This window comes from Gallus gallus, chromosome 15 (assembly GCF_016699485.2).
Source record: "Gallus gallus isolate bGalGal1 chromosome 15, bGalGal1.mat.broiler.GRCg7b, whole genome shotgun sequence".
NCBI lineage: Eukaryota > Metazoa > Chordata > Aves > Galliformes > Phasianidae > Gallus > Gallus gallus.
Window position 1 is genome coordinate 5,405,206 of NC_052546.1, and position 18,594 is coordinate 5,423,799.

General features: G+C 36.5%; 1 protein-coding gene across 5 annotated transcripts in view; it reads right to left on the reverse strand.

The window, feature by feature from the left end:
- Nucleotides 1-18,594, reverse strand: part of IFT81 (intraflagellar transport 81) — a 44,895-nt gene that overhangs the window by 21,169 nt on the left and 5,132 nt on the right. For all 5 annotated transcript variants that reach the window (XM_046901132.1, NM_001252309.4, XM_046901133.1 and 2 more), the window contains 7 exons: nt 18,475-18,564; nt 17,360-17,425; nt 16,931-17,041; nt 15,611-15,695; nt 7,664-7,827; nt 6,333-6,428; nt 4,253-4,399 (listed from right to left, as the gene is read on the reverse strand). In XM_046901132.1, the coding sequence (XP_046757088.1) occupies nt 4,253-4,399; nt 6,333-6,428; nt 7,664-7,827; nt 15,611-15,695; nt 16,931-17,041; nt 17,360-17,425; nt 18,475-18,564 (759 nt within the window). The remainder of the gene's footprint in view (nt 1-4,252; nt 4,400-6,332; nt 6,429-7,663; nt 7,828-15,610; nt 15,696-16,930; nt 17,042-17,359; nt 17,426-18,474; nt 18,565-18,594) is intronic.

Genomic DNA, 18,594 nt, shown 5'->3' on the forward strand with positions numbered 1-18,594 from the left:
TGGTTAATAACTCACATAACTGAGGGGTAAACTCCTCTCAGACCCAACCCCAATGGGGGGTTATCAATGTTACCATCCCAACCAAATGAAAAGAAGGTACCCTACAACCTGCTCATCAGACAGCTCAGTCAGGAAAATTCTTCATTAGCACTGAGTAGGATTCCTCTTCTAACAGTGCTTGCTTCTGGTTATTACTATCCATTACTAAGAAGCTGGACCAATCAGAATATTTTTAATGAAAAACCATTTTCAGTTTTCACTGAAAATGCACAGATCAATAAAACTGATGATTTATTCATGCCAGTGGGTGCTGAAAGAGCGTTCAGTTCTGTGAAGCTATATTTTATGTCTGAATCACCGCATACATTTGGCTTAAATGATGGTTAACTTCTTACAGCAAAAAGCTTCTGGCTTCTGTAAGGATCCTACAGAGTTGCTGCTTTTGTTCTCACAACTTCACTGCCATCTACTCCCCAGTTCCACGTTTAAGGAGCCTTTGACACACAGCAATTTAACTGTACCTAGAACCTTAATGAAAAGTTAAGATTGTAAACCTATAGGATGATTTATGCTGGGTCCTGAGTTAAACCATTTCATGGCCAAGTAGTGAGTTCCTTAATCATTTCTTAAAAATCTGCCTCCCTAGCTCAGGGCTTGGTAACTGTTTCTTGTAGATGCAGATTGAATCAAACATTTTGGAGGAAAAGTGACGAGATCTACAGTCCAAGACTCTGCTGTCTCTATTTTCAAAGCACATCAATCTCCTTTATTATCATTTTACCAGGGTGCAATTAGGCATGGTAGGCATCTGTATGAGAAAACTGAACTCCTTATGTAAGTTAACACGCACATACCTGCTAACAAATGGATAAGACCATCTATACCACATTCTCAAAAACATTAACAACTGTAGCTAAGCACAGCTATGATATTATTCTATTCTGAAACCTTGGGAAAGTCTAGGCTCTTGGGGCCCTATACTGAACTCTGAAAAGTACAATGTGTTGTGTAAAGAGCTAAAAATATCACAGCTTTACCTAGGATCACTTGTAATTGAACCATCTAGCCTTCTAAGTGTCAACATTTGATTCCCTAATTTTCAGGATCTGACAGCTGCAGCGAGGAGCCTGCCAGCTTTGCCCCACGTCCATTGTGCTTTGTTTGAAGTGCTTAAAAAGATTTCATAATCATTGAAGCAGACAATTTATTCCTACCTTTTGTGCGTTTGATGTAAATGAGTTGGTTATTCCCTGCTGTTTCTTCTATGTTCTCTGTAGCTGTGCAACCTCTCAAACCAACTGGAATGCTCTAACATTCTTTTTTGTTGTTGTTGTTACGAATAGAAAAGTAAAACACTAGCACCTAAAAGCATAAGCCAGGATTGACCTTTTGGTGAATGAAGTGCCAAGAAGACCTCAGCTGAAGATTTGAATACTGCTATGGGAGTACGAGCTAGGAAGGCACTAATTCTTTGACTACTGGTGAGTGTTATGATACAAGAGGATACAGCCAAGGTAGACACAAAGATGAGAAACAGTGAGCATAGGGGAAAATAATTATTTAACTGAAGCATTTAGGTAAGTAAGGTGTGGCAGCATTAAAAGCCTGTTTCAAACTTAAGACAGCAAAACTATTTGTTAAAAGAAAAAAAACAGCAACACATTTCTTCCTCTGTTGAAAATGAAGGAAAGAAATGCAAAATGTGTGGGACTGCAACAAGAAGGTATAAAAGAAGCTCTCAGTTGTCAAAGAGTGGAATGTGAAGGTTGAGTCTACAACCTCTTCCTGTCCTCATTGAATGTATGTGTTGCAGTAGTGACTCACCATTACATTAATCAAGATTTCCTTTAGCACTAGCTCAAAGCTGGAGTAATAGAGCATAAAATACAAATATAAAGGCAACCATACCAGAAACAAATCTACAGTCTAGGTGAGTGATGAACTGAGACCTACTGATGAAAGAGTAGGTCTGCTCACTTCACTTTTGCTTCATCACCTCATCCCTAACAACCTATTATACACACATACACACACACACACACACACACAAAACACTGAATGAACTAATAAACAGGAACAGAACACTGATTGTATAATGCTGGCTTCCTTCCTTGGGCCAACATACAGAAAGTATTTCACAAAACAGGAAACTGTTCTTACAAAAATGCAAACACTCCTTACTGGAAGCTGATATTTTGCCCAAAGTGCTCCATCGTTTATTCTGAGCTCATCAACATGAAGACTTGAAAAAGTTTTAGAAATCAAACATAGAGAAGATTTGAACGAAAGGAATGAAGGTTACATTCAAAACAGGTAATGTATTTTTTCTGTCTTCAGGCTCTTCCTTATGGCAGACAATTAACTTGAACTTTTCATTATCAAGCCTCTTAACTACCTGCTTCCCTCCTATCCTGCTCTGCTTAAGTTACTATCGATCAGAGTACGTTGTCCCCACTCAGAACATCTATTATTTCTTACCTTACAGTGTATTTACAGATAATGTAAAGCATATGTTGCTGTCTCTGTAATGCATTCTTGTCAATTAATTAAACATTTCTCTCCCATCACAGAAACACAGCTTTCTATTTTTGTTTTGAAAGCTGTCAAAGATTCTAGCCAAGCACTCACTGAGGATAAAGATCTGAGGTAGAGAGAAGTCTAATCCAGTGGTCTTGTTATTACTGCTACCAATGGAACACTACGAATGCCTATGGCACATCATGGTAAGAGAAAGCTGCAGCTTAATTCTTCAAATCATTACTCAAGACTTCTAGCATGTAACATGTAGTTAATTTCACTGGAATCAAAGGATACTTACTGTTCTAAACATAACTCCGGATAGTAAGTCTGTTGTGTTATTGCTTCCACCTTTGGTTTTTATCTAGATTTACAGAATGGGAAACAGGCAAGAAGGCAAGAGAAACCTGCATGCATTCCATATTATATAGGAAGACTTTATGCATGAGTGTACTCATACGCACATTCCCATACTTAATTTACTTTGTAAGACTCCTTTAAAAGAAAACTGATTTTTGTGGAGCAGGCACATCCTATGGGATCAGGAAGGGAGTTCCTTCTACAAAGGGCGTTGACTGTATTGAGCAGTATGTAAAAAAAGCACAGAAATAGACAAAGAAAAAGAAAGCAAAGAGTATTACTCTTGATAAAGTTATGGCAGTGCAAATTAAGACAGCAACAACTAAAACATCAGTGTGTTATTAACATTATTCTAATCCGAAATGAGAAACACAGCACCTAGCCAGTTTCTAGGAAGAAAATTAACTCTATCCCAGCTGAAACCAGGATATATACTAATTCAGAGTATGATACAGCTAATGTCTTCCTTAGAGAATATGTCTGTAAGTACACTTGCAGACTTCTTCTAAACTGAGAAAAATTGTTCTCTTAAGAACAGCCAATTTATTTTGCTGATGAGCCAGTGTCTGGCTGCAGCAGCCTTATTCTTTGCAAACTTCTGAAGAAAAAGCTTCTTTGGTAAGTACAGGTTCAAATGAAATTTTGCCTGAGATAAGATGACTGTGAGTCAAAGTCGGTGTTGCAGATAAACTTCAGGTGGACCACAAAAAGTATTTTTGAAGTAAAAGCTTCTGTGGGTAATGAATATAGAAGTATTAAGTGCGCTTCTGATAACTGCTGCTCCTATGCTTTATGATCAGACAGTAAGGCAGGAGGCTTTTATTATACCCTGACTAAAACAAATTGATTGACATGACTTATCACTTGAAGTCCTAATTCCCCCCCCCTCCCCCCATTAGTCTTGTTGACTTTTATAGTTGGTTGAAGTTATTTATCATCATACCATTGTGATGATATTGACATTATTTTGACTCAAGGCTCTGGAACGTTAGAACAGCCCAACAATAAGCCCTCATATTGTTTGCAACCTATTAGGTTGAATGTGAATAATTTAAATTAATAATTTGAACATAGATACAAATCAAGTATTTTAAAAAGCACTGTTAAATACTGGAAAGCATTTGAAAGCACTGGACAACACTGTACTATCTGCACTTCAAAAACATCTTCAAATACATTGTTTGTCATTTGATTTTCATTTAACGTGGATAGGAAAAGCAGAACCAGCCTGTTGCAATGCTGAGGCTGTGTACTTTGCACCATGCTATAATAATGGATAAGATACTGCAGAAGCAGTTATTGCAGTGTGAAGGTAAAAGGAAACTCCAAGTTAACAAAAATCAGTATTTCTCATACACACTGTTACCTCACATACCTCATCCCCCTTCAGAACTTCAGAGCCATCTAACTCCTGGGCCTGGTTTGTCTTCTGTATCATCTGCTCTTCTGTGCTTGACATCTCTTCTTTAGCAGCCTGAAGTTCTTCTGCCTTGGCTTCCTTCTTCCGGGAAATTATAGACGCCTGAATGAACATTGAAATATACATGGACACGTAAAGTAAAAACTGTGTTTGCTTAGCCTTGTTTAATCCTTAATAAAATAAAAACATGTAAACATCAGGCACGGCACCACTGAAATCACATCTCAACTGTAGGAAACTCATTTTCATTACGAATTGTGAGCACATTTCTTTGCAAAGAAAAAGACATAGATTACACAACTATACAGTTGGTTAAACCACAGCTTCTTTAAAGCTGATTGCCAATTCCGAGCTTCCTTCAGTATGACTGAGATTTCAGTCATGTCCCTTTGTTCCTCAGATTCTTGTTGATGCATTTTACATACATGTTTTTTCATCTCCTTTTTCATTGTCACTGAAGAAAAGGTATGCATTTTGGGTGCTTCATTTAATCTACTTAGTCCCTTTTTGTGCATATGTAAGACACATCAACACGGTTTAACTGGAAAGACATCCAAGATTTCACAAATGTCATAATACAGATTTTTATAACTCCAACCTACTCCAGCCTACAGAAATATGTTATACTAAGCAGAACCTAGCCTCTAAATCTTGGCAAATAGCTAAAAGACAATGAACAAAGCAAAAAAGTACAGAAATATTGTAATTATAGACTATTCCATTATTTTGTTTTAGTCTAGAATATAAAGCATTTAAAAAAAATAACATTTTGTACCAGGCAGAATATTTACCAGTACCTACAATTGATAAAGTTAAGAGATTAAGGAACATAAACATACATTAGTTCAGAAAAAGAAAGCATTTTTATCTTGCCAAAGTATATTTTTACATAACACAACACAGGTATGTATATGTATTGGAATTTGGATGCCACCTGAATTTGGATGCGCTGCTGGTTACTTAATATGAAAGGAAAAACTTCAGTAAAAATAAAGCAAAACAGGATGGGCTTTTCTCACTATGTTTTGCAGAGCAGCTTTATTTCTAAAATCATCTAGCAGAATTCTGCTGGGGTCAGCTCAGCTCTTTGCTCCATGAGATGTCTGCTGTGACATACTACATATGTAGTGTAACATACGTGATCCTTCTTGTGAAACAAAAGCAAGTCCTCAGAAGAACAAAGCAAAGACCACACTCTATGCCTTCTACTCACGGCAGCAACCTGAACTCCTCGAGCTCCTCCACTGAGCACAGTTACATCACCAGCCAACTGGTCTTGGGTACCAGCCCATTATGTACCAGGCATATTTCACATATAAAGTATGTGATTGAACTGTAGCATACATTTTATCACCATTTTTTCCTACCACTGATATATTTTACCGACGCCTTTTTATTTTTTAAGCCATCACCATAAATATCACTACGGAAATCTTGAATAAAATCAAGAGCTATACAGGTCAGCTGGAGAAGAAACCACATATGTTTCTGCGTAAGCTGTAGAAGTCTCTGATTTCAGAAATCCATTTTATAACTTTTGAATTTACTAAGGCTAGACCACACCGCTTATTTTACAGATAAACTTTTTTATAGCCTCAGGATGAAAAAATATATAGAGAAAAAAAATTCAAAGAATGCCTTCTTAACAGATGTAAAAGGAAAAGTAGCATGTGGTCAAACACAAGCGAGTGCTATGACTGAAAGGGAGCTTTGCATCCAGCACATGTGCTGCCTTCTAAGACTCTGTCCACAGCTGAAGATTTACCAAAATAACTCTTCCCAAGTGATTCTTCCAGGGTTCCTGTGATGCAGCTGACAGGCAACACCTCGGACAGCAACTGACGAACTCACCAGCATGACTGAAAGCAATTATTTGATGAGCCTTAAGCATGCCATTTGTTTAGTTTTTGTCTCGCATTATCATTTATTTCTACAGATTTTTGCTTTAATAAGTTGAAGAAAAAAAGTCAGTATGTACAGCAGTGACTGAAATTGCTCCACTGCTCCTTCTTAACAAACTTCTGTTCTTTCTTACCTGTTGGCGATACATGGAAAATTTACTATCAATTGGCTCATATTTCATCATTCTTTTCTCAATAAGCTGATTTATTTGTGCATTTACTTCATTTATCTGCAAAACAGCCAAAAAAAAGAGGAAACAGCTTTATTACTTTGTCTTCTCCAAGAACTAAATGCTTTGCAAAGCAGATTAACAGCCCAGTTACAAGGAAATATTGCTAACTGTTTTCAAAATAGAGGAAAGAAAACACAAAAAACTCAATGAGTTACTTAGTACTGGCCAGGAAGAGGCTGGGTTTTTGATTTCCAGTTCTGTGCCTTTATGATAAGGCAGAAGAATGACATTTGCCCTGAAAATGAAGTAAACTGGTGTATGTGAACAGAAAAAAATTTTTTTTTAAAAATCACAGAAAAAAAGATTGATGTTGTCATATACTACATGACAGTATGCTTTTATCAATGTAACAAACATTTCTTTTCACTCAACCATTCAGACTTCTAAATGGGAGCAGATAAAAACTAGGCGATACCAAGTTTTACCAATGCTTTTAAGAGTCACAGCCATCACAATGCATCTCTGTGGTACCCTCCCTATGTTGCCACAAAATGCACCTGGTTGTCCACAGGCTCAAATTGTTGATCTTCATTCTAGCTGAAACTTTCAAGCCCACTGCATCTGGAAACTAATAAACACCCACACCAGCACACTGATTTCAGCTACCTCAGTTCTGACTTAGTGCTACACTGGGACTCTCATCAGCCATGGAAACCACAGCCCTAGCAACCTTCCTTTAATTCTCTGCTAACTAGATGACTGCTGATAAGCAAGCAGTGTAAATATATGCTAAAATCTAATGAAGTCCAAACAAAGTGCAGGTACAGCGCAGGACATTACCCTAACGTTACTCTGAGTAATGGCTGCGTACTTAGAAAGCTCAGTATTTCAAATAAAGCTTTGTTCGCCGTGTCATAAGCACTCTTCTTATACTGGTATAAACTCCCTTGATGTCAGTGAAAGTTTAAAACAAGCTAAAACTGAAAAGAAAAAAAACCCAAACCTTTAATGCTGAACTAATATCTCTGCTCATACCATAGCAAATTGCTAACGCAATTTTCTAAATAGCATTTAAGGATATGGTGGGTTTTGTGGTTTTGTTTTTGTCTTTTTTACTTATCTAAGAGCTTGCATTCAGTGAGTAACACATCCTCTTTTACAACTGAAGAGCTGTTCCTTTGGGAATTAAACCTTTTCTCAAGGATGCAGAGTAGGCACAGGAGAAGTGCAATATGCATGAACTCTAGAGCATGCTATGAAACACAAATTAAGTGTTATTTTTGTCAACTTACCTTGCTTTCAAGTACACTGAGATCTGATTGACCCATAGCTGGCTCTGCAATTGCCTTTTGTAAGAAATACACTGAGTTCTTCTTACTTTCAAGCTCCCTAGGTATTTTTTCAGTAGCTAGGTAGGAATTGAAATTTATCTCCTCTTCCAGTTTCTTCATGAAACCTTAAGAACAAATTAAATCAATGCATGTCTATGAAGAAAGTAATGTAGAGGATAATTAAGTTCAATTTTCTCAACACACTGAAGTGTTTAGCAGCGGATTACAATAATAACAGCACAATGCTTGAATCTTCCTCTCAAAACTCAAATTAACAGTTAGTTTCTTGATTTAGCTTTTTAATCTGGATGTTAAACAAAACAAATCGCATTACACTTATTACCCACCTGTATCTGTAACACATCTATTAACTCCTCAGTATACTCTTGTAGTCAATAAAACAAGTAAAATCTCTCCCTAGACCAAAGTCTAGATGAATCAGATACAAAATTCAACACAACGCTGACAAAGAGAACCATTAACACCATGCATGTCTCACACACATCAAGACATTGCATCATTGCATTATTATTTTTTGTCGTGAATTATGTTCTTTTGAAACTGAAAAGTTGATGGCTAGAATTTTGTGTCTTGTGTGCTCAGAGTGAGGGACAGCACAGCATGTCAGAACTGTGCTGCCTTGCTCAGGGCTCCTCTGAAGCTTGGATCCCTTAGAACATCCCTGGCTGGAGCAGTGGAGCGATTCTACCCATAGATTACACAGGTCATTGTTTCATGTGAATTACATCATCTGCAGACAGAAATTATCTCAGCGTGAATCCTTTATCTGTGTCTCAAAATAGAACAAAGATCTTAATTTGGCCAACCTCCTGTAATGTCTGTTATGTCCTTGGAAATTCTCCCTTAAAATAAAATGCCTTTGTTCTAATTTTGTATCTAAAAAACACCTTACAATGAGCAGAATTAAAGGTATGCATACTGTAAGAGTCTTCTGCATTATAAAATGCCTCTCAGTAAGTAACAGATGATTTTTTCTTTTAAGAGCAAATGCTCAATCCTGAGACAGTATACTGAACACTTATTCAATATACTCAAGTCAGTACATTGTCAATACTGAAAACAAAAATAGATTATTAAAAAAAACAAGAAGAAATTGCTGTGTAATGTCAAAAATTCTATTGAGAAAAGCAATCACCTACCTGATGCACGAGCCTGATTCACACTGCCTGATACCATACTTACAATGACTTCGCTAGGTAGTTTAGCCTCCATTATAAATAATTTATTTATAAACACAGATAAGAACAATACACAGCTAGAAAAATGTGTCAGAAGAAAACCAAATTGCTATTTAAATTACATTACACAGCAGTCTGCTGACAACAGATAGTTTAGTGCAATTACTCCTCCAAGACACCTGTACCAAGGGCTATGGTAAAATTTGGAAGTTACACATCAGACAAGAGTGGGAAGAGGTATTTCTGAATATTTATCATAACCAAAATGACTAAAAGTTAAGTACCCTGGGTACTTTTTAAAACGACTCACTGGAGGTGTATGGTTGGCTTGTTGCTGTTCTGGTTCTTTTTTGTTTGTTTGTTTCCTTGGTTATTGGGTTTGTTGCTTTGCTGTGAGATGCAAAGCAAAACAAGAAATTCCAAATCTCTGTCTTTCTCTGCAGAAAGAAAGAATAGCTTGAGTACAGGGATGCAATAGCAGAGCTGATGTGGCTGAAACAGAGAGAGGAAAGGATGCAAGTTGAACACAGAGCTTTTGGCTCTCAGGCTGAAGAGCCTGCCGACCACATCACTGACAGATGAAAGGAGAAGGACAGAACAAAGTGAGTTATAAGCCTCAGAAAAGGGGATTCCATTATTCTGCATCTATTTACTAAGAGGACTAGACACAGTACTGACAGATCCTCCTCGCTCTCTGCTCTCAGCTTGGATTGAAAGGAAATGTACTTGGTCTGGCTGCCAGAGAGGAAAGGAGCCATACTTCGCTCTTGAGAAAGCCTCGAGAATGAGAAGGAATAAAATAGACTCTAGGGAAAGCAGTGCTCCTAAGAAAATAAAGTTGAACCAAACTAAAAGTGAGCAGGAATTCCTCTTTTGCAGCAGCTCACTTCATTGATTTCAGTTCATGAAAAATTGTACTACCATAAATTCTTTTTCCCTTTGTGGAAAGGTTATTCATCTTGTGCCAAACAGCTTCAATATTGGTTTCAGAACAGATAATGCCTACTGCGTACATACAGTAAGTGCGTTATGTGGTGGGCACTACAGCTAGACTCAGAAATGCACTGGGACTTACTGGGAGAGAACACCAGTCAACCCCTGAGAATACCCATCTCTTTCTTCCAGGAGAACTTTCAGTCTTCCTCAGCCCACTGACGAGCTGCGCAGGAAGGACTACATTTTAATGTCTCACTAGAAATCTACCACCTCTGCAAATGCAGCAAAGCTTCCCACGTACACCATGAGCTGAATTATCACCTCAGAGCTAGGAACATAACTCCCCAGTGGATATTTATAACCAAGAACTTTGGTGTGGAAATCAAAGTGATATCGATTAAATTATCCTGATATTTAATATTAATATTTTAATCAACTAATTTCTTTTTTTTTCCCCAGCCTGCCTCTTAGATGGAAAAAATATAAAACAACCACATGTATAATTAATGCTTTATTTCTTATCCTTCTCCAGCTTTCTTATAAAGTGTGCCTAAATATTATACATCTAATGCCTAAACTCATGGAATAACCACGCCTGAAGGACTACTTTCAAAAACAGAAGGGACCTATTGACTTTACTGGGTAAAAACGTGATCACTATCTTGATTTGTTTCTCTGATAACCTGAGAGCTATTACCAACTTCTTTCAAACACCAACTGGTTCTGCATCACACAATGAAGCGAGTTAAAACCTGACAACTTGATGGGGAAAGACATGATGATGCCAACATCCCTCATGAGTAATGTAGTTCTTTCCTAAATACTTCTGGAGATATTTTTCCTCCTGTAAGATTTGACATACAGAGAAGTAACTACCTAAGAGCTATTTCTGCTGCTTAACAGAACCTTAAAAAACAAATACACAGCAGCTCTTTTAAGATTTTTTTTCTCAGTGAAAGACATTTTTTTTTTTTTTCAAATTCCCAGGATAGAGGAAAGAAAAGCAAGCATACTTTAAGTTTTCCATTACACATATAAGCCCTGTTTTTAATGTTTTAGCATTCACTTATGGTTACAAAATCTACATACGTAAGCTGCACAGAAAGGCTGGCTCTGTGCCCTAGGGCTATTTTGGCAAGGTTCTGCCAACCTTACACGTGAAGAGCTATTAACAGCAATTCCTCATGTTTTCCATTCAATTTTGTTATTATAATTATTGCAAAAAGTGAAGTGGGAGAAAGACTTTCTTAGTGCTTGCTCAGTCATGTAGGAAAGAAGCAGGTTTCCCAGCATAATTCTTCTAATAGATGTAAAATTTGATCTACTTTGTGCTCAGGCTCCTACTTCTTTTCCCTCTGTGGGCTACCCATTAGACATTCCATATCAAAAACATCCGCAGTACTAATTTAATTGATTAATTAAATAAAGCTACCTGTCAACACTTGGAACACTTTGTTTAATACCTACATAGGTATGCCTATGACAAAGGCAGGTGTAGAATGGACTTCCATGTGGCATTTGCTTGCTAATCAAAGCCTTCACTTCCCTGTTTGCGTTCATCCTCTACAAATGAGCACTGAAGCGATTCAGTCTGCAGCTTCCAGTGGTACCACTTTCAATATCCCTCTATTAAGCAGAGGTCTAGGACATGCAAACATTAATACATGACGATTAAATCTATCAATATCTCCTTGAAAAAACTACACAGCTTCCTGAATCTTCCACTGTACAGTATGCTTCCCATGTTATAATTAGTACTGCAGCTCTTTGAAATTTAACTTCATAATATTCTTCTCAAATTCCAGGCAGTGGACATGGTATTGCAATGATGGAAATATCAGAGCTAAAAAAAATGAGAAGCAACAATGCTCCTGTTCCATTTCCTTCTATAAATAAATGCAAGGATAGCACCAAGTCTTTGACACCAAGAGCTCCAGTTCTACCATTTTTACACCATACCCCACAAGCCTTTATCAGAATCACTTCTTAGGAACAACTCCCACATGCCACCACATTTGGCTATTTCTTCAAATATATACTGCTGGCATGGTCTTGGTTTTCCAAGTGATTATTTTGAATCAGTAGCCTGCCCTCCTCATTATCCAGTCAATTCCTCAATCTTGTTTTCCATCCGACAATTTCATCAGTGATCATTTGCTATTTTATTTCATGGCACTAACATAAAACTGAAAAAAAATGAGCCAAATGCTGATTTATGCACGTCCCCATTAGAAAGGCATCCACTCAGTGAAAATTTCCCCAGTTAGCTTCCTTTTTAAAATCTTCAGTAAAGTCCTCTTTAATCAATTCCATATAGGTCATATTGAATTTTTGCTGCCTTGTTTGTTCTTCAAAATGGGGTGCAAGTAAATAGTCAAAGGTACTGAAAGAGTCAACCATAGCAATACTATCAGTCTTACCAGTCAGCCCTGTATTTCCATCCTTAAACATTTTTATTATTGAGTTCCTCCTAAGTCATTCTCCTTTACCATAACTGTAACCTGGTTTGCAGTGTTGGAGGAAATTATTTAAACCTGGAATTTTAGGGACAGATAGTTCTGTGGCCAAACAAAAAGTTTAAAACAAGTTTGTGTTTTCATTCAAATAGAATATTTTAATAATAGTTTATTTTTCACTAAATCTTCAGAGTGCCATAAAATAAACATCTGTACAAAACAATTCCTCCTTATAACAAGTATCCCTGATGTTCAGTGCTCTAAAATGCTACTACATATGAACTTAATGGAATGTATCAATTGCATGTTTACAGGTTTATCATTGCAAACCCTCTTAACCCATTCTTTTAATCAATATTTTCAAGCTAGTCATCCATTTCTCACTATTTCTGCCAATAATTTAAACAATAACGTTCCATTAAAATGGACAGAGATCAAGAATTTGAGTAATTCAGATCACTTCTTGGCATACAGTTTGCATTTGTGCCAGCAGATATTCAAGGCAAAAATATAACAATCTCAGTTAGGTTATTCAAACTAGTGCTCAGTGATAAAAATGCTAACAGAAAAATGTATTTTTTAAATCAGAAATTCCTGTCAGTACTAGCAGCAGCAACTGCCTCTCCATAGTTAAGCAAAATACAGACCGGTACTGAAGTTAATAAACAAGGAAGTGTGGAAACCAATGTTATCAATTTTAGTCTGCAAGACATTTCGCAATGATCAGCTGCTCTTCATGGTCCAACACAAGGTGTTCTAAGTAATGTATTATATTTCTAAAAGTAAATAAACTATTAACCATAAGTTATATTTTTCTGGTATAGCTAGAGCAGACTTATGCTAACTGCATGTTAACGACACTAATAAGTTTGGGTTGGTTGTATTCCTTAAAGAGTTGCTTTGCATTTCTTTAGAGAACATCATCCCAAGTTAATTACCAGATGAAGTAATCGAAGCAGCATGTACCCATAACACATATAAAAATCTTCTACTTACTAACAACAGCTTTTATCAATGTATCTTGCTTTGGAAGTAAAAACAAGCTAAGTATTACAAACAGAAGAAAATTATTGTAAGGAAAAGCACCTAACTTGCAGTGAAAATCCACAGCTACCAAACAGTCCTTGAATCATCAGTGTACAAGCTATACTGATGTGAGTAGGCAGCTGAGATATAAAATTGGAGCCAAAGGGAATAAAAAAAATAGTGTTAACTGTAGACCAATAAAGCTTTTAAAAGAAATGAAATCCTATTCAATACACTGTGGTCACATAATTTCAATTATTAAAAAAAAAAAGAAATCAACAGTTGGCATTCTGTAATTGCTACTACAGGCAATGTCCTTGTAACTACCGAGGGGAAAAGCAATTAAATTATAAAGCTAAGTCCTGAAGTCTTTGTTTGGGCAAAATTTCAACAGAAGTTTTCTTAAGTAATGACTCCAAGCTTTTCTTCAGAACATCTAAACACTTTATTTTTTCCGGCAAGTAAGGTTCAAGATAAGGGTACTAAATAAGTTCACTTCATTTTCATCTCAGCGATCAAATGACATTTACTGACTTTTTATTATGTTACCTTTGCTTCTGTGAACTGAACTCACCGAGTTTCCACAGGCCTTAAAAATACCCTACGAACTGAAATGGAAATGTTGACATAGCTTTGCTGTATAAACTCTCAGATAGCCACTGTAAAAAAAAAACAGTCATAGAACTCACCACAGGTACTTTAGAGTAAAGAAGATAGTTCAGATACTCTTTTAGTTTTCATTCGTGGCTCAATGGCTGATGAACGTTGTAAAAAAAAATAAAGCAAAATGACAAAGTAATAATATCACAACGTGCTGTTGACTAAGAAAAATCCTCTAACTCAAAACAACTGGCAAAGCAGTTCCATGATGCAACTAAAATACTAGACGTACCTGAGAAAGTAGGACAGTGAATTACTTCACTAAATTTAAATCTAAATACGCAGACTCTATCATTTGGAAAATAATTTATTCAGATAATAAAAAGCATTCCAATGCATTTTTTTTTAACCACAGCAACTCAAAGGCTATGGGAAATAAAAAAAAATATTTGAGTCCTATGACTTCATACTACAGTCTTCCATACTGTAGAGTTCTCCACATAAATCAACCCCAATTAGAGTACAAACAACACGTAAAGCTTCTATCAATCCTGTGATACATTATTGATAACCAGTTGAGGTCACATGCATCAGAAACACTGAGCCCTACACAGACTCAGACTAATCCTAGTGATATTTCCTTCAGAAACATACATGCTGTAGAATTGCAGACTTTGGAGGCAGTAAGTTATGCATTTATCTGTTATCTGTAATTCCATCCTACCCACTATTTTTGTGAATGATCAATGAGAAAAAACTTACTCTACAAGGAGTATAACTTACTTTGTTAATGTGATTTGCAGACTGAGATATGACTGAAAATGAGCAGAAGAAGTCTTGCCATTCTTAATGTAGTACATCAACATACAACTAAATCACCTACGGTCACATCATGATAACAAGTATTTTATATAATATATAGATCTATTTATAATATTTATGTCTATGTGTTAATATACAGATATCTAGTATGTATATCTATAAATACACAAAATATAATCATATGCAATTGTATACATACATATATATATATATTATATATATATATGTATGTAAAACCCATTCTCTATAAAAAGCTTAATTAGGAAGTGGCTTTGTTTTTGGTACCATGCAAAACTACAACAAAAACTTGCACTACCGTAAGAAACAGGCCTTAAAGCTCTACAAATGAATGTGTCATTAAATGTAACTAAAAAAGAAAAACAACCAACAAACAAGTCTACACTGAACAAAACAAATAAAACATAATATTCAATGTATTTGTACATTCACTGAGATGAAGCAGTATTTCCCTGATCCCCAACTGCAGATACAAAAGACACAAAACTTCACTGTATCTATACTCTGCCTTTTCTAAGAGGTTTCTGCTTTTTCCAATCCCTTGTAGTTCCAGCTGATTTTTTTTTTCTTGCAAAGTATTATAGTTTTCAGTATTTAACTGGCTTAAGGTTTTAAAAAGAGCAGACCTCAAAAACAATCATCTTCCCTTACAATCATCTCCCTGGCTTTTTATAGCAACGTTCATTCACCTTTAGGAACTCCAGTAATGCCTTTAGAATTTATCTCCTCCATTAGTTTCTCTCTACTTCACATACGCTTTTTGGCACTACCATGTTACTGAGAATCACAGAGTTTTAATTTAATTTCTCACACAAGTGTAAACCCCCCACGTGTTACACATTACTACTTACTTTCAGGTTTTGAATCCACTACTGCATGTTGCATCTCTTTCAGGTGGAGCTGTGCTCTTTGCAGTCTCTGCTCTGCATGGAATAACTTTGGAGAGAAAATTGGACACACGTAAGTAACTGAAGCAAAAGAGTATTACAGAGAAATCTGAATACAAAAAATGGTAGCTACCAGCTTCTGGTTCACAGGGAAACATGCCAAAACAATTCTCAACAATTGGCCTGGATTTACTTATTCTTTACTGTTAATTAAGAAAAGTATTGTACTCCCAAGTAGCATTTTCTCTATAGCACAAATTTGTTAAACAATTTTCAAGCAAACTTTCAAGGGCCTTAAACATCAGAAGAACAGCAAAAAAAAAAGCTAGTCAGGATTGCAGTAGAAAACTCTTTGTGCTGCAGCTCTTGGAAGGCAGCTGAGTTGTCACAGCAATCCACTATTCTATTGCTGAGCCAAGTAGAGAACACATGGAAATGCTTGTTGCCAAACAACAGCAGCCAGGTGAATAGTATTTCTGCTACTTGGAGAAATGTGTGATAAGAAGCAGAATCAGCTGGACACCACAGTATTTTCTTGTGACCTCTCTCAAGAAAAGACCAACAGCTTGAAAACCTTCTGATTCACACTGATTCCAAATCAGCACGTTGACTGTAATAATAGGCATCTGAGTTTTGCTCCTTTTAAAGTGATGTTAAAGTTCATATTCTACTTGAAATCAACAGAATTTAGTGAGATGATACAGCAGGCTGGCTTGGGAACATGCAACACAGTTTAGGAATAAAATCCACCCTGTTCAAATCCACTACATTCAGATGCCAGATGCCTCCAGTACTTACTAGGACATCACCTTTGTGAGACTTGGGGACCAAAATCCCAAGGTTGTTCCTGAATACAAATTCGCCCTGCACTGTTCCACAGCAAAAAGCTGAGCTACTTTGCCGCGTTACTGAGCCTCTGAAATCTTAGTGCAAGTGCACAGAGATACAATCAAACTAAGGAAACATTTGCTCACTACCATAAATATAACAACCTCTCTCTGGGTGCTCCCACAGTAAGTCATGGAACATTTCCTAGGATTGCTAAATGATGATGTCAGGGGTAGCTGAGGCAGCCAAATATCTCGAATGAGACGTTCAAAACTTGTAGCGTCAAGCCTCTTCCTTTAAGATGTACACAGATATTTCTGTTTTACATAGGATTTAATTTTCTGATGTGGGGGAAACTTTGTACTTTTTTTTTCCTGCTATACTTCTTTACACACACGATCCCCAGTCAGATAACAAAAACTATTTATTTTAAGAGGTACACGTTTATGGCAATACCTGATTTTTTTGTTCTTGTTTCTGTTGAGCCAAAGATTCTTCTCTCTCCTTTTCTAAGCGAAGCTGTCTTGCTATTTCAAGCATTCGTTGATGATTTTGTACTGTCTCCACCTACAGCAAGTGGATAAATAGTGCATGTTACTGTCAGATAGTTGAGAAATACATTAAAGAGATCATATGTCTAACAAACCCACTTAGCACTTCCTTTCCATACATGTTACTACTCAGAAATGACAGCAAAGTACTGGACTCAAGATTCTTAAAAGCTCTGGACTAACGCCTAGGGAGATTCCCCTTAGGTCAATTAGTTATTTGACTCCTTCCTAGACACGCAGTATGTTTATTCTAATCCTTGTTTGCATTCCAAAATCAGAGTTGCAAGCCAAGGATTATGACACTGAAATGTAACAGCGTTACTTCTCTTATTACCCTCTTCTTAAGACGCTCTACTCTTTTGATGAGTTGATCTTTCTCCTCTTCCATGGCACTTATATCCTAAACAGCAGCAAAAACAGATGAAGAAATATTAATTTATTTACCGTATAGTGCAGATTGAACTAATTAGTCTGTACAAATTACTCTGAAAAGCAGAATTAATCTCTGAATACACCTGAAGCAGTTATAACTTTATCAATCTATGATCAGAATACCCAGGATTCCAGTCTCGTTCACCTCTCCTACTTCCTCCTCAGTTCCCACTCTCTGCATCCTTCAGTATTAATGTGAGCATTTAAAATAAAAGCAGATGAATTTCTTAAAAAAAAAAAAACAAAACACCCTACACCTCACAAACAGAAACAACCAAGCAAAAATCAGCACAATCCAACATCTGATGCAATAAAGCATCTGTTCTTAAATCTTACCATCATTACCCAGTTCCTGACAAACAGCATGAAGTTGCATAAGAGTTACACTTGCTGACACTTTTTCCATTAAAACTGTGTTAAAAGAAATATTCTATGGTTCTAAAACATGCATCCAATTATCCTTCTTTAATCCTGCTTTTACAACAGCAGGACACCACACATTAACAACTACGAGAGAAAGGGAACTAAATTATCAGTTTAGGCCTTATCTCAACATTTGCTTAGCTTGTTTGTATCTCTTAATGGAAAGCTGGATCCATGCTCAAACATTTTGATGAAACAGGACAAATATCTTTACTAACACTTCAGCCGCATAGGAACACCATTTTTGTTGACTTAAGCTCTTAATTCATTCAACCTCTGAAATTATTACCCTGTATCAGTAAAGTTCAAGGTTTTATATCAGTTTGCGGACACAGAAAAAGAGCTCCAATATTTGAAAAATCATGCTGAACAGTCTTGGCAGCCTCGTTTCCCCATCTGCTTCACAAAGCCCAGTTCTAAGCATGAGCAAGGACTTTCTGTTTGCCAACAGAGAACAGTTTCAAAAAAGCAACTGAGTGCCAATCAGCTCTGACCTCCACAATGTACACACTACAATGAGTCCACAAAACCAAAAAAATAGGACTACCATTAAAAAGTATACATAAAAGCAATGCAATGGTGTCATATTTTTACCCTTCTTATTTCTGCAGTAGATAAACCAGATGTTTTGAGCTGCTCACATTCCTTATGTAGGTTTTTAAATGCTTCCATCAGTTCTTCATACTATAAAATGAGATAAAATTACGCAGAATG